The sequence below is a fragment of the Phyllobates terribilis genome, unplaced genomic scaffold, assembly GCF_046119375.1.
Source record: "Phyllobates terribilis strain yellow unplaced genomic scaffold, ASM4611937v1 Scaffold_11__3_contigs__length_659146591, whole genome shotgun sequence".
Taxonomy (NCBI): Eukaryota; Metazoa; Chordata; class Amphibia; order Anura; family Dendrobatidae; genus Phyllobates; species Phyllobates terribilis.
Genome location: NW_027362771.1, coordinates 458,806,748 through 458,828,479, shown reverse-complemented (window position 1 = coordinate 458,828,479; position 21,732 = coordinate 458,806,748). Strand labels below are relative to the sequence as shown.

Sequence of the window (21,732 nt, the reverse complement as noted above, 5' to 3'; positions counted from 1 at the left end):
TATAAAACTGTAGACAAGGAAATGAAACTCACCGAAATAGAGGATCCACGTTGGTCTGATGGGAAAAAAAATAAAGTAAAGTTAGAAAACCGACTACTAGAACACAGCAATTAGATTCAGGGTAGAGAACCTAAGCTAATGAAAATATCACAAGTGACATAAGCTGCGTGCAAGTTATTTAAAGGGCTCCTGTCACATAATAAAACACTATTACTACTAGGACAACCCCTTCTAGAACTAAATGTTTGACCCCGATAAAAAAATAAATTTATACTCCCCTCCTGTGCAGGCACCGTTCCAGTGGTGCCGGCACTTGAGGTCCCGGGGCTCTGGTACGGAGGAATGTCACGTGGTGCCTGGCACCCAATCAGAACCAGCGTCACTGGCTCCACCTTCAGACGTTTTGAACATGATGAGGAAGCCAGAGCTGCAGCTTATCTCACTTCCGCTTCATGTTCAACTTTGTACAAAGACGGGGGACAGCGACGCCAGCGCTGATTGGGTGTCGGGCACCATGTGTCATTCCACCGCACAAGAGCCCCGGGACCGCGAGTGCTGACACCGCTGGAACGACGTCAGTACGGGAGGAGAGTATAAATTTTGTTTCCCCCGCCTTCACCTACCGTGCAGGCACCATTCCAGCGGTGTCGGCACTCGCGGTCCTGGGGCTCTGGTGTGGTGGAATGACACGTGGTGCCCGGCGTCCAATCAGCGCTGGCGTCACTGTCCCCCGCCTTTGTACGGAATTGAACATGAAGTGGAAGTGAGATATCAGCTGCAGCCCTGGCTTCCTCTTCATGTTCAAAAAGCCCGAAAGGTGGGGTCAGTGACGCAAGAACTGATTGGACGCCGGGCACCACGTGACATTCCACCGCACCAGAGCCCCAGGACCTAGAGTGCCGACACCAGCAAAGGAGGAGTGTAGGTTTTTATTTTAAATCGGGGACAAACATTTAGTTCAAAAGGGGGTTGTCCTAGTAGTGGATAACCCCCTTTAATAGCATTCTGAGCCTGTCTGGTGCTGGCACTTAGACCCCTGGGAGGAAATGAACCTTACTCTTCCCGGTAGCTTTTGGGTATTAGTCACATGTGTGGTGCCAGAGAGGGTTCAGTCACTGCTCTGTGTATAGAGAGTGGTGGCTGTTACTGCACCCCAGCACTGACTGACAGCCAATACTGATCCCGCTGTCAGTCAGGGCCGGGGACACAGTTACAGCCGCCGCTCATTATACAAAGAGTGGTGAATGAAACCGTGACGGCGCCACCCCGAACGCTACTAGGAGTAGTAAAGTTAATTTCCTCCCGGCAGTGGGGGTCTAAGTGCCAGCGGGGAGGTTCAGAATGCTATTAACCTGCAGACTAACCCCAAATCGGCAGGTTAATAGCGTTTATCATGTGATAGGTTCCCTTTAAAGCCAAGAGGTAGCAAGGAATGGGCTTTTGATGCTTGTCAGATGAACAAAGATTTTTTTCCCAAACAAGGAAAACACTAAAGGTCTCATTCAGACGTGTATGTTTCACTGGTCTGAATTCGGCCTAAAGATTATATTGCATGGAGCTCTGTAGAATACTGGCTGCACATATAAAAGGCATGTATCCATCTGCACAGACATACCACCAAAATACAGCAAGCCACATATGTGGAAACAAGGCCACACACGCTCATAAGTATTTAAAAGGTGCAAGAAAAAAAAAAAAAAAAAATTACTGACAAAATTAATAAATAAATGCAAGTGTCCACGGGGCGATGGTTTCATAACTATCCTATATTAAACAATTGTGCTTCTTCTATCTAGGCCTATTTATAGAGGAGCCATCTCCTCTGCTCATGACCTTGGCAGTCAGGGACATTCACAAGTCTGGTGCTGAAGACATGATCCACTGCTATTAACCCCTTCATGTCATGGCCATTTCCCTTTTTTTTTTTTTTTTTTTTTTTCCCCTCCTTTGAAAAGCCAGAATTTATTTTTCCACCCACATAGCCGTATGAGAGATTGTTATTTGCAGGACGAGTTGTACTTTTGAATGACAATTCATTTTATCATGTGATGCACTGGAAAGTGGGAAATAACTCAAGTGCGTTGAAACTGAAAAGTGACCCTTAACAAAAGAGACCCTTAACATTTTCATTTTTCAGGATACAGGGCTGTGTGAGGGCTTATTTTTTGCATGGATATCATTTTGGGGGTAGATACTATATAAGACACATGTTAAGACTCTCAGCTAAGTATTAGTATTGATAAAGATTTCCTTTACTAGTTGAACACATTGAGGCACATTGCCAATAGCAGTTCTCACATCTTCTCCCCCCCACTTTTGATGACAACTACAGCATTTTTTTGACGGCCATAGACCTATTTAACTGTTGATTCTTACCAAATTCGGCTGTTTTCATAGAATCTGGTAATCTTATGGATATGTCCAGGAGATTTAGTGACTAGTAGGGACTGGGTTTCTGGAAAAGGAAGACACTAGAAAGACTGATGCGATATATCAGTCCCATCTGGAATCCACTAAACTAAAATGGCACTGCCACATAAGGTCTAACGCAGCTTAACTAAAGAAAAAGTATCAGCTGTTCCAATAGCGACATCATTTTAACACAGACTTAAACATTACAACTTTAACTTTTTTCATGATGTCCCAGATACTGCTGACTCCACCATTAACTTGGCTCTCGTATAGAGCTTGGGAGTAGCAGGTCTAGATTCACTTACAGCGTTTCTCTCAATAGAAGTAGTTTTCAAAAAAAAAAAAAAAAAAAGTGTGTTTGGAAGATACATTACACTTTCATCTGTAGTAGTGTACTGCCATTTCTCCGGTGACCACACAGTGGTGGACGCACATGCTCAGTAACTTCTCTGCTCATGCTGCATAGTGATCTGACAGTCAGGAGGCCAATACAATGTGGAGAATTACAGTATCTAAATAATTATCTATACATCTACACCGATTAACTGTTTATTACCGGGATCACTGAGGTGGTGTGAGGAACCATTTTCTCTAATAGTCTCAGGAAGAAGATAGGAGCACAGGAGTTGGCAGAAGATGACTACAATGCACTGCTGGGAAATTGTTGCTTCCTGGTCACATGGGACAAGCTGTTCCCACCATAGGAAGACACGAGACCAACAATTGTAGAGGAATAAATAATGATTAAAAAGGGTGAGAATTTAGATTTAAGAGATTGTGTATTTTTGCATGGATAAGGGGTAAATAAATCTGGATTACTCCAGAGCCGTAATAGAAATATAAAAAAAAAAAATTACATATATTTTTTAATGTGTGGAATAACCCCCCTTTTTAATACAATAGTGCTTATGGGTTGGAAAACTGCTACTTGAAAAGGTCCACCTCCCTCCTGTAACCCGACAGACTATATTTAGAGTTTGAGACAAAACTCACTGTAATGAGGCTCAAGAGTTTTGAACAGAACGAAGGCCTCATGATTCCAGCTGTGTGACCTTAGTGGCCTTATGCCAGGGGCAGTAGAGGACATTCTTCACAAAAGGTCTCAGGCATTTGATTCTTTAGTAGAGAATGAGAAATGATTACTCTAAAAGTACGATTTCATTTGATAATACAATAAAATGTGTAAGTAAATTAAAAAAAAAAAAAAAAAAAAAAAAAAGCACACCAATTTTACGCATTCACTGTATTTAGTTTAGAGATTAAACTCAATACCAAAGTAATGTTTCATAAATTCATGACACAAGTGGTCCACAAGTTCTTAGCCGGAGTCATTCATACACATTAAATATGTATTTTAGAAATGTAAATATACTTATTTTATTTGCATTTTGGGTAAGGTTCATAAAGCGCGAGCAAGATGCATACATGGAAAATTAAATTTTTTTTTTAAAAAAAGTAGGATCTAAGGGGGTAAGGTTTCTCCTTGTAGAGTGTGACAAGCCTAGCCTGGCATGCCAATGTTAGAAGGCTTATAAGCCTTGCAATGCTCCTCTGGGAAATTAAATATGCTTAGTACCTCTTCAGAGAGGAAGAGGATTTGTACCCTAGTGCCACCTATTGGAATTAGCAATCCTAAAAGTCAATATCGACCCTTTATAGAGCCTTGCTATATGACTTAGGATAAGTCAAAACAAAATCTTAATTTGCATATAGCAAAATCAGATCTCATGCTTTGCACTGATAAGAGGCAACACCGCGTTTGCAAATTGAGATTCTGCTTTGGCGTTTATCCCAAGTCATATGGCAAGGCTTGTTAAAGGCTTAAGATTGACTTTAACGATTGCTACTTCCAATAGGTGGCTCTGGGTTCAAGTTGTCCTCCTCTCTGAAGAGGCAAATTGCATAAAAAAAATTAGTAATTAAAACTGGGCATGTAGTAGGGCAGATACCTCACATTGTGTAATCAGTATTTTTTGATAGATGGATGAAACCTTTCATGTCCCTCCCCTGTACATTATTACTTTGAAATGGATAACCTGGCAATTTATAGTATAGCGCCATTTTCAATAATGTTCTGTATATTTAGGCCACTTAAAAGGCATTTTCGATACTGAAACAACATTTCAATAGGCATTTCAAAAACTCTTAACAGTTGTTTCTAAACAAAAAAAAAAACCAAAAACACTATTTTTATATACAAAATTATATATTGTACTTTAATATAGTATATATTATACACAATGTATAATCAAATATTGAATGGTTGTCTGCATGTACGCAAAGCAATGATTGGTTTACACCAGTTTTTGATGTGTTCACATTACTACAGGCATTTTTGTACAAAAAAAAAAGATGCTTGCTCCACATCCCATTTCGCAGCTAATAACTATAGTTTTGGACTTTTGATAATTTTGCAGTCATATGGTTTCTGCTGGAAATGTTTGTACCAAGTCCTGGCACATTAATATGCAATTCTAGAAAACATCTAAACCACCAAAAAAAATGTAAACTATCAGATCTGTACGAAAAAAACAAAATGTAAATTTATGACGCCCTGTATAATTGTGGAAAGTGAAACCCCAATAGTAATAGCCTGGATAATTGACAAAGTGCAGAAAGACACAAAGGGCACCCCATTATTCATGGAAATAGAGTCAAAATAAACCTCAAGACCCTATATCAATACAGGTAAATAAAAGTTGCATAAATATTTCATTACTAGAAAAAAAAAATACATACAGATTGTAATGTGTACTTAATATTCTGAGGATCTGTAAAACATCCACTGTGAGAATAACTTAAACAGTAATTGTAAACCTTTAACAAATTACTAAATAAAGTCTTATTTTTTACTAAGTTACTGAAAAATTAAATAAGTTTAAAAGTATATATTTTTCTCAAATATTTTACTTTGTATAAAATGTAAATAAAAAATATATTTTTCTATAGAAGAGATAATCTGTCATTTCTAGAATGAAGACACACCTGGTAACAGGCATCGCTCTGCAGTCAATCGTACATCTATTTTTTGGTTAGCTGCGAATAAAGAAATCATCGTTAATATAAAGCTGGAAGGTCCAAAAACATTATTCCAAACAAATAAAAGGTGTAATAAGAACAATCATATACTCACTTCTACAAATAAAGGCTGAGAATGTGCATCCACCTGAAAACAGAAAAAAAAAAGAAATCCTGTAAATATACATATTACTGGTCTATCCAAGGAAATACGGCAGATATTGCACTGGGGGTGGGCTCTACATTATATGGAATATAAAGTGTCCTACCCATCTAGAAACTATATAATGAACAAGAAACATCACATTAACCATAAATACGACATAGGAATAGGAGGTACAAAACAGAACAATCTGGACCGGCCTTTTTAAAATAATTCCTCTAAAATAGAAGCAGAAAATTCATTATCCACCAAAAGCTAAAATGATATCCCCACCCTCCCTCCAGAGTCAGGGATACTAGTTTTTTTTTTTTTTTTATGTAATAGAGCGCAGACAAAGCTGGGGGGCACCCAGCACCCCTGGATCTTAACTGCAAACATAATGGGGAGATCTCCATACATAAAAATTAGACCTGGCAGGTGAAGAGTCAGCAGTCGCCCCCTCAGTGTGTGACATGTGCAGTGTTATATGGAGGGGACAAAAGCACGGGCTCCGGGAAAGGTCAGCAGTCACCACCAAACCGAGCTCCCGGACTATCCGGTGAGGAGCTGTGAACAAAGGCTGCTGCCTCCTTCTCCAGCGCTATTAAATGATGCAGTCCTCACCCTCACACACAGCCGGGGAGTCCCATCCCGCATCCCCTAAACCCCACAATCTACTCCTGAGCCCCCACCCCAAGTCTCCAACTCTAGTACTGAGAACTTAGGGCTCCCTGCCTGTGTTTACTGCCCTTCTCTCCACCCGCCATCTTACTGCAGCCTCGTCCATCTCAGCACTTCTGTTTTCTCCGAGCTGTGCTGCCTCCCTATCACCGTACAGCGGCAACATGCTAACGACTGAGTGCCTCCCTGACGTCACCATCACCTGACCCCGAAGGACGGGGCTCTGCTCAGGGGGTAGAGTGTGTAGTATCCCTGTACTGTGACATCGCTGTGTGTAGTATTCCTGCACTGTGACATTACTGGGTTATTCTACTATTCCGTATTATTAAAATATATTTCTAGTGTTTTACGAAGACTAAAATGATTGTTAGCTTGTCATGTTCTAAACTTACTGCTTAAAATGGTCAGCAATCAGGCTGGAGTCAGGTCCCATTGCACTCTCAGTATGGAGCCTCAAGGTCACTTATTACACCACTCCCTGTGAAAACATATTTTGCATGAAATTAGGACAGGTAACCTACTGTTGGAGTGCGCCTGCAGCACAGCAGCATTGTGCTGCATAATAAGTGCATTCCTAGGGATGCATCAGAGATTATTACTAATAAACTATACATCCAGATACATTTTTCAGCTTAAGAGGCAGTGATACAGAGCTGGTGGAGAATCCAGATCTGTAATGCTCACTGCAGTGTCAATAGCTATTATAGGATCCTTGTTCAGGAGGAAAGTCGAATTCTTAAAGGCAATATGTCAGCAGGTTTTTGCTATGTAATCTGAGGACACCATAATGTAGTGAAAGAGAGCTTTATTACAGTGATGTGTCACTTATAGGAGCTGCCCACTTGCCTTCTGGTCCAACCAGGCCTCCAGCACTGATTAGCAGCTTACTGTCTATATACTATGTACACCAAAATCTGCTAATCAAAAGGTGTGGGCGGGGTTATACAGGGCTCAGCATTCCGAGCTCTGCAGAGAAAACTAATTCTGCCAGAAGCTAACATGATCATGTCTTTTCATTTTAAACCGGACACCCTTTTTAACCAGGTTCAGTGTTAAAGCTGTGGTAAGGGTTAACAATCATGGACAAGTTACACTTAAAGGGAATCTGTCACCCCCTGGGAGATATCAGACCTCTACTATGGCCATACAGGGTATAGAAAAGTAAATCTATACATACCTGTATGGCCCATAGTAGAGGTTTGATTGCAGAGAAAAGTGCTTTAATCAATTCTATTTTGTACAGGCTTGGCGTCCGGGGGACGCCAAGCAATCACTGCCTATATGCTTAATTATCATATTCCCCCCCTCTACGTCACAGGGCCCTGTGACGTGCACTGTGCTCCCTGATCAGCGCAGTGAACAGAGAGACGGGGCCGGGATGAAGCAAAGCATGGATTTATATAGTGTGACCAAGTTGTCAAGCACTTTCCAAGTGATGCTAAAAACGCTTGGAAAGCGTGTGACAACCCGCATGCGAAATCGCATGTGAAAAACGCTTCACTTACGCTTGCCCCTGGCAGGAAAAACACATGTACAATCCACATGCGTTTTTTCTGCCAGGGAGATGCAGAAACACTCAGGAAAAATCCGGAACATTTCTGCATCGTGTGCACTTAGCCTAAAAAGTGTCATGAAAACTAGATACGGAACAATTCTACCATGTGTATGATAAGACATGCAGCATGTGTGCACTGGTGCCTGCGGTCCATGTATGTAATAACCCTGCAGAGGAGCACAGGCTGCCTCCAGCTGGCTGACTGAGCTGGGAGTGGCAGGCACAGCTGATATCACACGGGGGAGGGCAGGCCGCCGCACTGCTGACGCCACAGTTACCAGGAGGCCCAGCAACCAATCACAGCAGCAGCAGGCACAAGATGGCCTTTGAACTCCTAGAAAGCAACTTCCTCCTCCTGCGTGTGGAGAGCGCAGAGCATCACAGAATGGCAGCCCAGTGCTGCAGCACAAAGGAAAAGCCATTTTGTGACTGAAATAGAAATGCAGAAAACGCTGAAAGTAGCAGCTTTCCTGCCCTAATCTCCATGGAATTCTCACATATCAAATTAAAGACTAACAGTACAGGGTAAACCTCTCGAGACAATCACAGAATTTATTTACCCATTAAAAAATATATTTATTAGGCATGCCTTAAAATAATTCCAATATTGTCCAATTAAAAACAATACACATCAACTATGTTCCAATGCACAAAAGGAACTCAGGGTAGAGTAGCATGTAAACACCTAGGGCCTATTGCTACAGAAATCCCTGTTAAGGCCCTATAGTCGCCTGCCTGACTGCAGAGGTTGGCAGATAGACTCAAATGGTGCCCTTGCTCAGTGTTGATTTTTCCTCAAATCCCTATCAGCCCCTGTACTAGAAAAATATCCCCCTTAGTTTACCAAGCCAGGAGGAAAAATACTATATATCCTTATCAATACTTCTCTGGATAACTGAATACTTTAAAGGGAATCTGTCCCCACATGTGAGCTCTCCAACCCATTAATATGGGCATACAGGTTACAGACTGCAGGGGAGAGTGATCCCTGTGTGCCTCATATCAGATGCCTTGTTGTGGAGAAATCATCTTTTATGACTTGATATAAATGATCTCTTCCAGGCTCTGGGGAAGATGCTCATTTTACATGAAGGAGGGAGATACCAGTGTGATGTGTGATGACCCTTCTCTGCTCTCCTGATCTCACTGCAGAGCTGTGTGTGATTATACCTCACACATCTGCAGGTTCCGCTCAGCTTCCATATCACAGGCAGACAGGGTTGTAATATTGTTACAATACAGCAGAGCTCAGAAAGCTGCAAAAATGTGTTTGTATGAAGACAAATTTCATTTCTCCTGTTCTGTGTTGGTTACTTCTCTCACACTGGTAACTCCCCCTTCATGTATAATAACGCTGCCTCCAGATAAAAACACGTGAATTTCTCTGACACCTTGAATAATGCCCAGTGGCTGAATATCCTCTTTGGTGGTTTATGCCATAGTGTTATCTAATGCAAATAAGGGGCAGTAAGTGTTAGATGGGATTAGTTGATATAGGGGCCACATTATAATATCATTTCTTTAAAGGGAACCCATTACCAGGTTTTCCTCATATAAAGTTGGGCCAGGACCTGTATGCCCTTATTTACAGTATTCTAGAATGCAATATATAAGTCGCCAATGTGCTCTACATAACACAAAAATAAAAGAGCCTTTATTATACTCCCCTACTGCATGGTCCACACAGTGTTCTCCTCTTTGCCCTGATGAGGGCAGAGCAAAGTACTGTTGTGCACATGCGCGGGAAAAGGGCACACTACAGAACTTTTGCTCTGCCTTCGGCGGGCAGAGAAGTACGCCTGCACAGGAGAGCGATTGGGGACTGTGTATGATGTAGGACAAGTCAACCATACTAAGCAAGAAGTAAGGCGATGGCAAGAGGTGGTGTGGGATCAAGACCAGAGACGCCCATCAGACCGCACTGTAGGGGAGTATAATAAAAGCTCTTTTTTTGTGTTATGCAGAGCACATTGAGAAATTATACAGCATTCTAGAATATTGTATATATGAGGGCACACAGGTCCTGGCCCCACTTTATATGGGAAAAACCTGGTGACAGATTCCCTTTAAAGTATTCGGTTATCCAGAGAAGTATAGATTAAGATATATGGTATTTTTCCTCCTGGCCTGGTATGTAAAGGCGGATATTTTTCTAGTATAGGAGCCGATAGGGACCAATAGGGATTTCAAGGCAAATCGACACTGAGCAAGGGCGATATCTTGTAGACTGTGAGCCCTCGTGGGCGGGGTCCTCGCTCCTCCTGTACAAGTCGCCGTCACGTTTTCTTCAAGATTATTTTAATTGTTTTCGCTATGTATACCCATTTCTCACATGTAAAGTGCCATGGAATAAATGGCGCTATAATAATAATTTGCGTCCATAGGGCGCCAATCTCCACGGTCAGGCAGGCGACTATTTATAGGGCCTTACAGAGAACCTGTCATGTCATTTGTATAATGTAAACTGTCCCCAGATCATAATTAGTGGTGCCATGTGCATCACTAACATGCTTTTTTTTCATGAAAATCAGAGCTATAATCATTTGCCAAAACCACTTTATATAGTTATATCTTCCTTGCTCGTTCAGTGATAGGGGTGTTCATTACTGCATTCAGTCATGGTGGTCACCGTCCAATCAATTTGAATGCTGTCGCCGTGTTTGCGGTGACGTCACCTTAATATTGGAGCTCAGATTACACGCTTGTGCAGTGTGTGAACCACTGTCCGCGCTTGCGTAATGTGTATTTCTAAGCTGCGCTTGCACATTGTCCACCAGCTCCCCGCACATGCGCCATGAAGCAGTGTTTAGTTCACAGTGTCACAGCGCATGCGCGGGGAGCCGATGGACAATGCGCAAGCGCGGCTTAGAAATACACATTACGCAAGCGCGGATAGTGGCGCACACACTGCACAAGCGCGGAATTTGAACTCCAGTATTCAGGTGACGTCACCGCAAACACGGGGACAGAATTCAAACACCCCTATCCCTGAACGAGCAAGTAAGATATAACTATATAAAGTGGTTTTGGCAAATGATTATAGCGCTGATTTTCATGAAAAAAAAGCATGTTAGTGATGCACATGACACCACTAATTATGACCTGGGGACAGTTTACATGATAGGTTCCCTTTAAAAGGGATTTCTGTAGCACTAGGCCCTAAGTGTTTACCGACTGCTCTACCCGGAGCTCCTTTTGTGAATTGGCACATATTTGTGTATTTTTTTCTAATTGGGCAATATAATTATGTTACGGCAAACTTAATAGATATATTTTTCAATATGCATTCTCACATGTTCACTGGTAACAATGCCTCTTCGCAAGCATCTGTTTTCTCTCCTCATATATCACAGAAAACACCCGTTCTTCATGACAAACACCTACAGCTTCATCTGAGGCATTTCTCTAAAATGGCTGCCAGTCACAAAATGTACGCCAAGGACAGAGGAGAGTGAGGGCTCTGATGCAGGAAAGCCCAGTGTTATATATGTAGGCTACATAGCACATTACCTCAGACATGTCCTGTATACTCCTGCCATAATATGTCAGGTGTGTTATATCACAGCTTCCCATAGCCACAGTGTATAAAAGTGTGTATGTATCATTAGAGGAAGTGTGGGATAACATGAAGCACGGCTGCACAGCTGGTCACCGTGTGCTTTATATAATGGCGGTGCAGTAGAACGATATACAGCCATATTACACCAGTACCACATACTAAGATCTCTATAATAGTGGTATAATAACAATATTCAGCCATAATACACCAATAACATACTAATAGCTCTATAATAGCGGTATAATGTACAATATTCAGCTATAATACACCAATAACATACTGATATCTCTATAATAGCGGTGTAATGTACAATATTCAGCCATAATACACCAAGCACATGTATGTTGGAAATATTTTGGGTTCACATGAAATGAGCTTTATATTAAAATTTTAATTCTTTGTTTTGATATGCACCAGAAAGGGAGGGAAAGTTTGTTGGGGCTAAGGGAGGGGTGGACGGAGGTGGGTAACTGAGTTAAATTTGAGCTTTGTTGTTTTATTTTTTTGTTTTGCTTTATTTGGGGGGGGGGGGGGGGGGGGGATTTAAAGCAAATGCTTGTGCAAATATGTATGAGATGTATAATCGTATTTCTTCCAAATATTTGTTGTTTCTCTTGATGATTTGTTAAATAAACATTTGATTTAAAAAAAAATAAATACAAATAAATTCTTTAATAAAAAAAGGAAGCAGCCGAGAGGAAAATAGAAATGTACCACAAGACCCACAGATCTCATCCCTGTACCCATGGGCAACAAGGATAATAGTCAATGGTACTGGATGATTAACCATGGTAGTATTCGGGCCAAAAGCCTGGATACATACTAAATGGGGGATGTGCCATTTTTAGGTTTATAGTCTACATATTAAAAAAAAGGTACAAATAAATACTATAAATGATAACATATTTCATGGCAAAATATAATAATGAAAACATAACATTTAGATATAGGGGTAATAGACGTACATTAACTATTAATAAACAGATACAACAGACGTCGAACTGAGTAAAAAATATATATATATATATATATATATATATATATATATATATATATATATATATATATATATATATATATATAATGAGCAAACAGGAAAATAGGCAGCAGGCACTAATAATAAAAATACGCCTCCATCTGCACACGCCATAGGCCGTCATACACGGCAGGTACAAGTATCAGCCCCGGGGAACACTGACAAGGAGCTGGATGTACATGATGCTCCCAGGAGACAGGACAGGGCCTGGAAGAGCAGCTACTTTACTCCCAGGCTCGATCTGTGGCCTGGTCTGTAGTAACATCTAGGTCACGTTCACGCGCTCAGTATTTGGTCAGTATTTTACCTCAGTATTTATAAGCCAAAACCAGGAGTGGAACAGTCAGAGGAAAAGTATAATAGAAACACGTCACCACTTCTGTATTTATCACCCACTCCTGGTTTTGGCTTACAAATACTGAGGTAACATACTAACCAAATACTGAACGAGGCCATATAAAGTGTTACTGAGAAGAAATGGTGCAATGCAGCAGAGACCACCAATGTAACAAGGTCATGTAACCAGCAGCAATCCCCCCCAAACATGACTGCACAGGTAATAACCCCTGGCAGGGGCGAGGAGGCTGCAGGGGTCTCTGGGCCTCTATAGTGCCCAGCAAAATTAGGGTGTGGCAATGACAGTCAAGGTCAGAGCTGGGATAAAGGTACAAAATATACCTAGTGGTCTGCACCTTGTGGTTCTGCAGGTACAGTGGGACTACAATCCCCAGCAGGTCATAGCAGTCACTCTCGGGGCATGCTGGGAGTTGTAGTGCTTTCACTCGGGGCTACAGAGAAATATAGGGGGGGGGTAATGACGGTGGCAGCAGTGGATGTGATGCCAGCAGCAGTATCACCCCCATAATCCCCTTACCTGGATGCATTGCTCCGCGCTGAGCCGCCGCCGCCGTCCTCCTCCTCCGTGCTCTTCATCATCTTTGTGCCCGGGGCAGGGGGCAGGCTGCCGGCCTTGCTAGTATGAGGATGCCCAGGTATTTGCTGTCAAAGGCTGAAAGAGAGGTAAAGTCTCCCTCTGCAGCAGGCGGCAGCGCCGGGCACATCCGCAGCCCCTCATATGTACACACAGACCCTCCGAGCACACACACTCACTGCTAGGGGAAGCACCAGCACTGAAGGCCGGGGATCGGGCACCGGAGGCCGCCGACAGCTCCACATCGGCCGCCTCGCCCGCCCGGACAGGAGATTTGTGATTACAGAAAATGTAATGATCCGACACCCGGGGGAAGCGGACTGCGGACATCGGGAAAACGAGGGAAATACACGAAACCGAAATAAAAAGGAGAAAAACAGAGTAAAAAGGGTCAGAATCCGAGCGCCGAGGCCGGCAGAGGGTGAGAGCGCGATCCCGGGGGTCGGCGGCAGGCGGAGGGAGGCAGACGATCACAGCGCACAAATATGGAGGTGCGCCATGAGCTGGAAAACAACGAGACTCCTCGGCTCCGGAGCGGCGGGGAAAAAACACGAGAAAAGCGGCGACACTCGGGGCTTCAGGTCCTTGCAGGGGTCCCGGAGGATGAGGGGCGCTCAGGAGGGGGCACAAGTTCCACAAAGTTCCCCTGAAGTGAAAGGGAAAGCGCGGAGCGGAGGCTCTAAGGCACAGCCGCCATCTGTAGCTCCTTCCCAGCTCTGAGCTCTGCCTGTGATTGACACTCTGTACATTTACCCCAGAACTCAGGTGATGCACTGAGGACCCACCCCCTCCTCGCCACCATTACCACAGGCCTAGGAAGGGGCCCCCCAGGAGGGCAGAGGGCCACCCCGACACCGGGACAGGGCTCTGCACCCTGCTCTGGCCACACACTGCAGCCAAGGAGCCTCCTTTGTCTCCATCCCTCAGTAAACGTTGCAATCCCCGGGATACATCACTTCCTCTCTGGACAGGAAGTAAGCCATTTTGTGAGGAAAAGGTTTTAAAATGTCTATTTTCCTTGAAGGGGGAGGTAAACCCCTCTCCAGTGGGAAGGAATACACATCACTGTGTAGAATGCGGTGCTGAGACAGGGACCACCATGGCTAGTGTACAGAGGAAAGCTAACACTACTGGTAAGAAGCAATTAGGAATTGTAATGCAACACAAATAACGTTTCGTTGTGTGACAGACCTTCATCAGGCCATAAGGTGTAACCAAAGGAAAACAAGCCAGCGTAGTCTAAGAAGCTAGTGACTAAAGGAGAAATACAGTCATATAAGTGAAGTATGTGATCTGGCGAGCAGCACAAGACATCAAGCATGGAAACACCATCATGGGGGAAATGGGATGTAGATAATTGGCGCAGGTATACATAAGCCATGATTGAGGCCATGTGCACACTTCCCTTATACAGAGTATGATGTCTCCACAGCTCCCCTATATAGAGTATGGTGGCCCACAGCTTCCATATACACAATATAATGCCACCACAGCTTCCCTATATGTAGTATGGTGAGCCCAGAGGTTCTCTATACATAGTATGATACTCTCACAGGTCCCCTAAACATAGTATGATGTCCCAACTGTTCACCAAAACAGTATAATGACCACCACAGTAGCCACAAGACTGTATAATGGCCTCCACATTTGCCCCTAAACTGTGTAATGGACCCTGCATTAGCCCCCAAACTGTAAAATGGACCCCGCATTAGCCCCCAAACTATATAATGGACCTCTCAGTAGTCCCTACAATGTATGAGGATCCCCCACACTGGTTCAGGCCCCCCCTAAAGTAAACCTCATACTGTATGATGCCCCCACAGTCACACCTCAAGTTTTAATAAAAAAAAAACATCATATGCTCATCTAATCCAGGATACTGACGAGTCCACAGGGCAGACTAGCGTGCTGTCATAGTCTCTGACATCGTCTACGTGCAGTGTATCAGTTCTGTAAACTGCTGGCTTAAAGTGACCTGCAGTCTACAGAACAGAGAGCGGTAGTCTCCCTGCACTACTGCACAGTTTAACTCAGGGTTGCACAACATTTTTTTTGTTCAAGAGCCACATTTTCATACTGAACCAATCCCATGGGCAGCAGAAAAAAGGGTATTTACATGAATATATCACCAGAACCACCATGAGTACATTAATACATCACCAGAACCAAGTAATCAAAACCACCGTCAGCATATGAGTGCGGCGCCAGAACCACCATCAGTACATTAATGTAGCATTAGGACCACTCAGTACATAAATATCTCACCAGAACCACTGTCAGTACATGAATACTTCACCAGAACCACAGTCCGTACATGACTGCAGCACGAGAACCACCATAAGTACATGAATACAACACCAGAACCACCTTCGGTACATGAATGCATCACGAGAGCCACCAGCAGTACATGAATCCGCACCAGAACCACTATTGATAAATGAATGTAGCGACAAAACCACCGCCAGTAGATGAATACTGACCTAGAACCGTACTTTTTCACCTTTGCATACTGTCCACACGATACTGTTCTTTCACAATTATATCCCTCATACATACGGAGGCTGGGGAACCTCAGCCCGGAAGCCATTTACGGCATGTGATGACCTTTTCTCTGGCCCTCAGGCAGATTCCCAAGGACCTCAGGGCTCGGGCTGGCAGCTGTGTTTTGACAGCTGTCGTCCTTTTAATTTGTTAGCGAGCACGCGCACGCAGTGTTCACTACTGAACGCTGTCAGACTGGCAACAGAAGATTACGTCCGGACATGAGCATGTGTCTGGACATATGTTGACTGAGTTATTACGTGATGTGCTCCCAGCCCACAGAAGAAACCAGCAGCCGCTGCCCCAACGTCTCCTGTGATGTCTAAGCCACAGCACCAGCGTCTCCTGTCATGTCTATGTCGCAGCCCCAACTTCTCCTGTGAAGTTTATGTCGCAGTCCCATGTCTCCTATGTTGTCTATATCGCAGCCCCAGCGTCTGCTGTTATGTCTACTGGAGCCTAGTGACACTCGTTCACGGGTCATTGATCCTGGGGAAAAACTCACTGGAGGGAAAATTGGGGTCATCTGTATACATGGGGAACTCTGGGACTATCCCATGGCAGAGGATACCCTGTTCACCCCGTGTGGGGAGATTAAACGTACTGGCATTAGTAAAGATCCTTTCTTATGGGACTATATTAGTAAGAGACTTGCCCCTGTTCTGGTCTCTGTGGGAGGACAAAGCCAACCGTCCCATGGTAAAGGTCTGTCCGGGCACGGAGCCCAAAGATTCAGAGTCAAGGATACCTGCCGTAGGGGTCACCTTCACTTGTAAAGAAAGAGTGTAATCCCAATAGGTTTCCCCTAGATGTTTTGGCAGCAGAATTCAAAGAAACCACATCCATCCCAGAGCTGTAGGTATCCGGGATACTTTTGGATCAGCTCAGCTCCAGGATCCCACACTGGCACAGGAAAGGGTGATAGAAATAAATGGGGTGGCTCAGCAACCTGAGGCAGAGGAGTTTTTTCCTTGTATGGTTGTCAACCCGTAGTTGCTATACCGAGTTGACAAAATCCGGGATGAAGTCATAGAATAGCTGGTAGTGCCCCAATCTTACCGCAAGGCTCTGCTTGAGTTGACCCATAAACACGTGTTGAGAGGCTGCCTAGGGGTTAAAAAGACGTAATAGCGTATTCTGCAGTGGTTCTTTTGGCCCGAGATTTATGTCAAGGTTCAGAGGTTTTGTGTGTCATGCCTAGAGTGTCAGCTGACCACACCCACTGCATATTTCCGTAGTCCACTGGTTCCTCTGCTTGTTATAGAGATACCTTTTAAGCAGATTGCCATGGATCTGGTAGGGCCAATAGTAAATTCAGCCTGAGGCCACCAACACATATTAGTGGTAGTGGATTATGTCACTCATTACCTGGAGGCAATTCTGCTTCGTCATACCATGGCAAAACTTATTGCCATGCCATGCTGTTCGCCATGTTTTACTGTCTTGGGCTTCCTAAGGAGATCCTTACGGATCAGGAGACTCCTTTTATGTCCAAGGTGACAAAGGGACTGTGTAAGCTACTCCAGATCAAACAATTGCGCACGTCGGTGAACCACCCCCAGACAGATAGCTTAGTGGAGAGATTTAACAAAACACTCAACTGTATGTTAAGAATTGGGATATGTTACTGCCCTATTTAATGTTTGCCGTCCGGGAGGTACCGCAGTTCTCAACAGGGAACTCTCCATGCGAACTATTATATGGCGAACATCCCAGGGTCCTGCTGGACATTGCCAAAGAGACTTAGGGACAGGAGCCTACCTGCCATAAAAGCGTGTTAGAGTCCGTTGCGAATATGCAGGAGCAGATCGTGGCTGTGATGCCTATTGTAAAGGAACATCTCATCAGTGCCCAGGCAGTGGAGAGCTGAGCGTACAATAGGAAGGCCACAGTCGGGTCCTTTAAAAAACAGATCGGGTATTGGTTTTGGTGCCCTCTGCCGAAAGTAAGTTCATGACCAAGTGGCAAGGGCCATATGAAGTCAGGGAAAAGGTTGGGGAGGTGAATTACAGGGTATATCAGCCCAGGAAGAGGAAACCCTAGCAAGTATATCATGTAAATTTGTTATAGGCGTGGATAGATCGGGAATGTATGGTTACCGATGCAACTCCGGTCGTATCTACTTTGGATCCTCTGACACTGGCCCGGGAATAGGCCGGGAACGAGGTCAAGATAAGCGAAGCTCTTTCTAAACAGCAGCAACGGGAGGATCGGATATTAGTGCAGCAGAGTAAGGACATATTCTCAAAACTGCCCAGCCGTACATCTCTGATCCGACATGACATTGTCACTAAGCCTCAGGTAAGGGTGTGAATGAAACTGTACCATGTGCCAGAGGCAAGCCATCGCGGAGGAGGTAAAAAAAAATGCTCCAGCTAGGAGTCATAGAGGAGTTCAGGAGTGAGTGGCTAGCCCCGTTGTACTGATTCCAAAGCCGAACAGATCGTTACAGTTTTGGAACGATTTCCTTAAATTGAATGAAGTGTCAAAGTTTGACTTTTATCTAATACCCCGGGTAGATGAGCTGTTTGAGAGACTGGGATAGGCCCAGTATTTCATGACGCTCGATCTGACCAAGGGTTACTGGAAGGTGCCTCTGATAGAGTTGGCAAAAGAAAAGGTAGCCTTCATTACACCGGACGGTCTCTATCATTATGTTGTCTTGCTTTTTGGGTTAAATGGGGCCCCGGCCTCATTTCTGAGGCTGATAGATATGATTTTAGAGCCCCTTCAGAAGTATGCATGATTATCATCTATAGTAGCTACTGGCAGTAAAAACGATGAGAAAAAGCGGAGATGGCGTTTGATTTGGCAGACATTTGCCAATTGGATGCAAGCGTTCGCCATTTTGGCAAGTGTTATAGGGGAAAAATCACTGGAGAACTATTCGGGCCTTTTTTGCTATCTTAACTCTATAGGGGAAGCGTACCGAGTTTACGAGGGTCAGACCTGGTTGAGCTACAACGAACAGTTTTGACAAAGGAAAGCGATTAGGCCAGCAATCAGGTGGGATCAGAAGGATATAGACCTATGGTTGAGAGTTATGGCGCCAGCTAGGTTTGGCCATCCCTTTCGGGGGGGGGGGGGCGGATTCTCCGGCCACACTGAATGGACAGGGGGCACTAATCAATCAGAGCAGACCGGTTGTCAAAAATCAGGGGGTATCCTGGCAGTTCATTGAAAGCCAGTGCAAGTTTGGAACCAGTTGTAAATTTAAGTACGTATTTTCCTACTGTATCGGGTCACTTCATGGGGTGAAAAGGTTCAGGAAAGCAAAAGGAAAAGCCCCCCCCCTCCCGGTAATTCCAGTGAAACTGCACGAGATGCTTCCTTTTCTAAGTAGATTTCCAGACAGGGTTAAGGCGGAGCTCTTAATTTCAGGTTTTGAGGAAGGGTTTGGGATACCACCCCCACCCTTTGAAATACCATGCAACAGGAAGAATTTACAGTCTGCTTACCGCCATCCGAAGGTAGTGTCAGAAAAATGTAAAAAGGAAGTTGTTTTGGACCACATGGCGGGGCCGTTTGTCGAATTACCATTTAAAGACTTGGTTGTTTCCCCTTTGGGAGTAGTACCCAAGAAATAGCCAAGTATCGGCTAATTCATCACCTTTCATACCCAAGGGGAAGGTTGGTTAATGACGGCATTGCGCCTGAACTGTGTTCGGTAGTGTATACTTAGTTTGATGAGGCGACACGTTGGGTCCGTAAGTTTGGAAGGGGAGCGCTCATGGCAAAGACTGATATTGAGGCTGCCTTCAGATTGTTACCAGTCCACCCAGAGAGCGTGCGGCTTTTGGGTTGTTTTTGGGAAGGCGTTTATTTTGTTGATCGGTGCTTGCCTATGGGTTGTTCCCTTTCCTGTTCGGTTTTTGAGGCTTTCAGTTTTTTGGGGTGGGTTGTATGGGATGTGTCCGGTGGGGCACCTATCATTCATTATCTGGATGATTTTTTGTGTTTTGGTCCAGGGGATTCGAAGATGTGTGAGTCAACGTTGGGTACCATGGAGTGGGTGGCGAAACTCTTTGGAGTCCCGTTGGCTCTAGAAAAGACTGAAGGCCCAACATCTTGTATCCGTTTTTTAGGAGGCATTTTGATTGACTCAGAGAGGTGGGAGTTTCATTTACCGGAAGAAAGGGCTTCAGCATTGAAAGTGGAAGTTGCTAAGGGATCTGCGGGTAAAGAAGCTAACGTTGAGAGAGATGCAATTACTTCTAGGAAAACTCAATTTTGCATGCAGAGTTATGCTCATGTCTTTTCTCATAGATTGGCTAGTGCGACTATATCTGGTTGTTGAAGGATCATAAAGATGATCTGGCGGTGTGGGCGATCTTTTTGGAGCTGTATAACAGTCGTTCGTTATTGATGGATGAGGTAGTGTACAACTTTGACTTAGAATTGTTTACCGATGCAGCGGGGAGTACAGGATTTGGAGCTTATTTTCAAGGGCAAGTGAGTGGCTGGAGAAGTGGCGCTCAGAGGGTTTGGTTAAAAACGTGACTCTTTTGGAGATTTCCACAATTTTGGTAGCGGTAAAGTTTGTGGGAAGGGCATTTTCGAAATAAGAAGATGCGGTTCAATTGTGACAACATGGGCGTGGTGCTAGCAATAAACATCATAACGGCTTCTTCCCCTCCTGTAATTCGGATATTGCGTTGTTTAGTTTTGGAATGTTTACGATTGAATGCTTGTGTGACTGCTTCGCATGTGCCCGGTGTACAGAACTCGGTCACTGATGCTCTCTCTCATTTCCAGTGGCATAGTTTCCGGTCACTGGTTCCCAACGCATCAGAGAAAGGTCTGGAGTGCCCACAGGATTTATGAAGTTTGGCATTCGAGCAGCACAACCATTGATCGGCGCATCGCTGTTGAGTAGTATTTGGTCTGCCTATCAATCTGTGTGGGATTTGTAGAAAAAACGTCTCGGTTGTGTGGATCAGGTTGCGTCTGACGATGATAAGGTAGGACTGTTGCTGTTGTGGTTAAGCGAGGGAGCTTTAGAAGATTGGTCTCTGTCCAAGATGAATCGGCTGGTTCCAGGTTTGACTATTGGGTTAAAATCTAGACGGTATACGGACATTACAAAACACTTCCTGGTTCGACAAGCCATGAAAGGTTTTAGTAGGGGTAGAGCTCGGAAGGACAGTCGGCTCTCGGTTTCGTTCGAGCTATTGGAATGCTTAGGAACAGAGCTAAAGAGGATTTGTCATTCACAATATGAAGTGTTTTAGTTCCAGTTAGCTTTTTCATTGGCATTTTTTGGCGCTTTAAGAGTAGGCGAGTTGGTGGCTCCGGTTAGGAAAAAAGCTGGGTGCCATTAGCTCACTCAGGACATAGTGGCCACAGGAAAAAGTTTGGAATTATGACTAAGGGTGTTAGTCGGAGATGGGAGGGCCCATTGCTGTGCCATGAGGACGGGACCTTCTTATATAAGTACCAGTTCACGTAAGTTTTTAGGAGCTGTTTAAGTCGGTTGGGTTTAGACCCCTCTAGTTTCGCTCCGCGTTCATTCCGGATAGGGGCTGCTACGGAGTCAGCAGTATGTGGTTTGAGTCCAGAGAGTGTAAAAAGAATTGGTAGGTGGGAATCACGTCGTTTCTTATCATAATTCCGTCTGGATTCAGTCGTCACAGTAAACTGATCGTATTTTGTGTTTTGTGTTTAATGCGTTGTTTTCTATACAGGTTCCACCCTTTTGGTTTGGATAATGGGCCATTTGTATGTTCATTGGGGCGCTATTCTGCCTCCTGTCGCTCCGCACATCGGCTCGATCGGTTTTTCAAGAGACAAGGCTGTGGTTCGATGGCTCGGTTTGCATGGTATGGGGTGGGACAAGTTGCTACAGGAAGTGCATAAG

The 21,732-nt window shown here is 44.2% G+C and overlaps 1 protein-coding gene and 1 long non-coding RNA gene across 10 annotated transcripts in view; one reads left to right on the top strand and one right to left on the bottom strand.

Moving 5' to 3' along the window:
- The window catches only part of CHD2 (chromodomain helicase DNA binding protein 2), a 129,991-nt gene extending 113,943 nt beyond the window's left edge, over positions 1 to 16,048 (bottom strand). For 2 of the 9 annotated variants that reach the window (XM_073653302.1, XM_073653303.1), the window contains exons 1-2: positions 13,514 to 14,081; positions 13,278 to 13,402 (exon numbers count right to left, since the gene is read on the bottom strand). In XM_073653302.1, the coding sequence (XP_073509403.1) occupies positions 13,278 to 13,402; positions 13,514 to 13,579 (191 nt within the window). In that variant the 5' untranslated portion in view covers positions 13,580 to 14,081. The other 7 variants (XM_073653315.1, XM_073653311.1, XM_073653310.1 and 4 more) reach the window with 7 other exon arrangements.
- LOC141166541 (uncharacterized) overlaps positions 14,107 to 21,732 on the top strand; it is a 39,850-nt gene continuing 32,224 nt past the window's right edge. Inside the window, exon 1 of the long non-coding RNA XR_012251321.1 lies at positions 14,107 to 14,467. This is a non-coding gene — a long non-coding RNA (uncharacterized lncRNA). The remainder of the gene's footprint in view (positions 14,468 to 21,732) is intronic.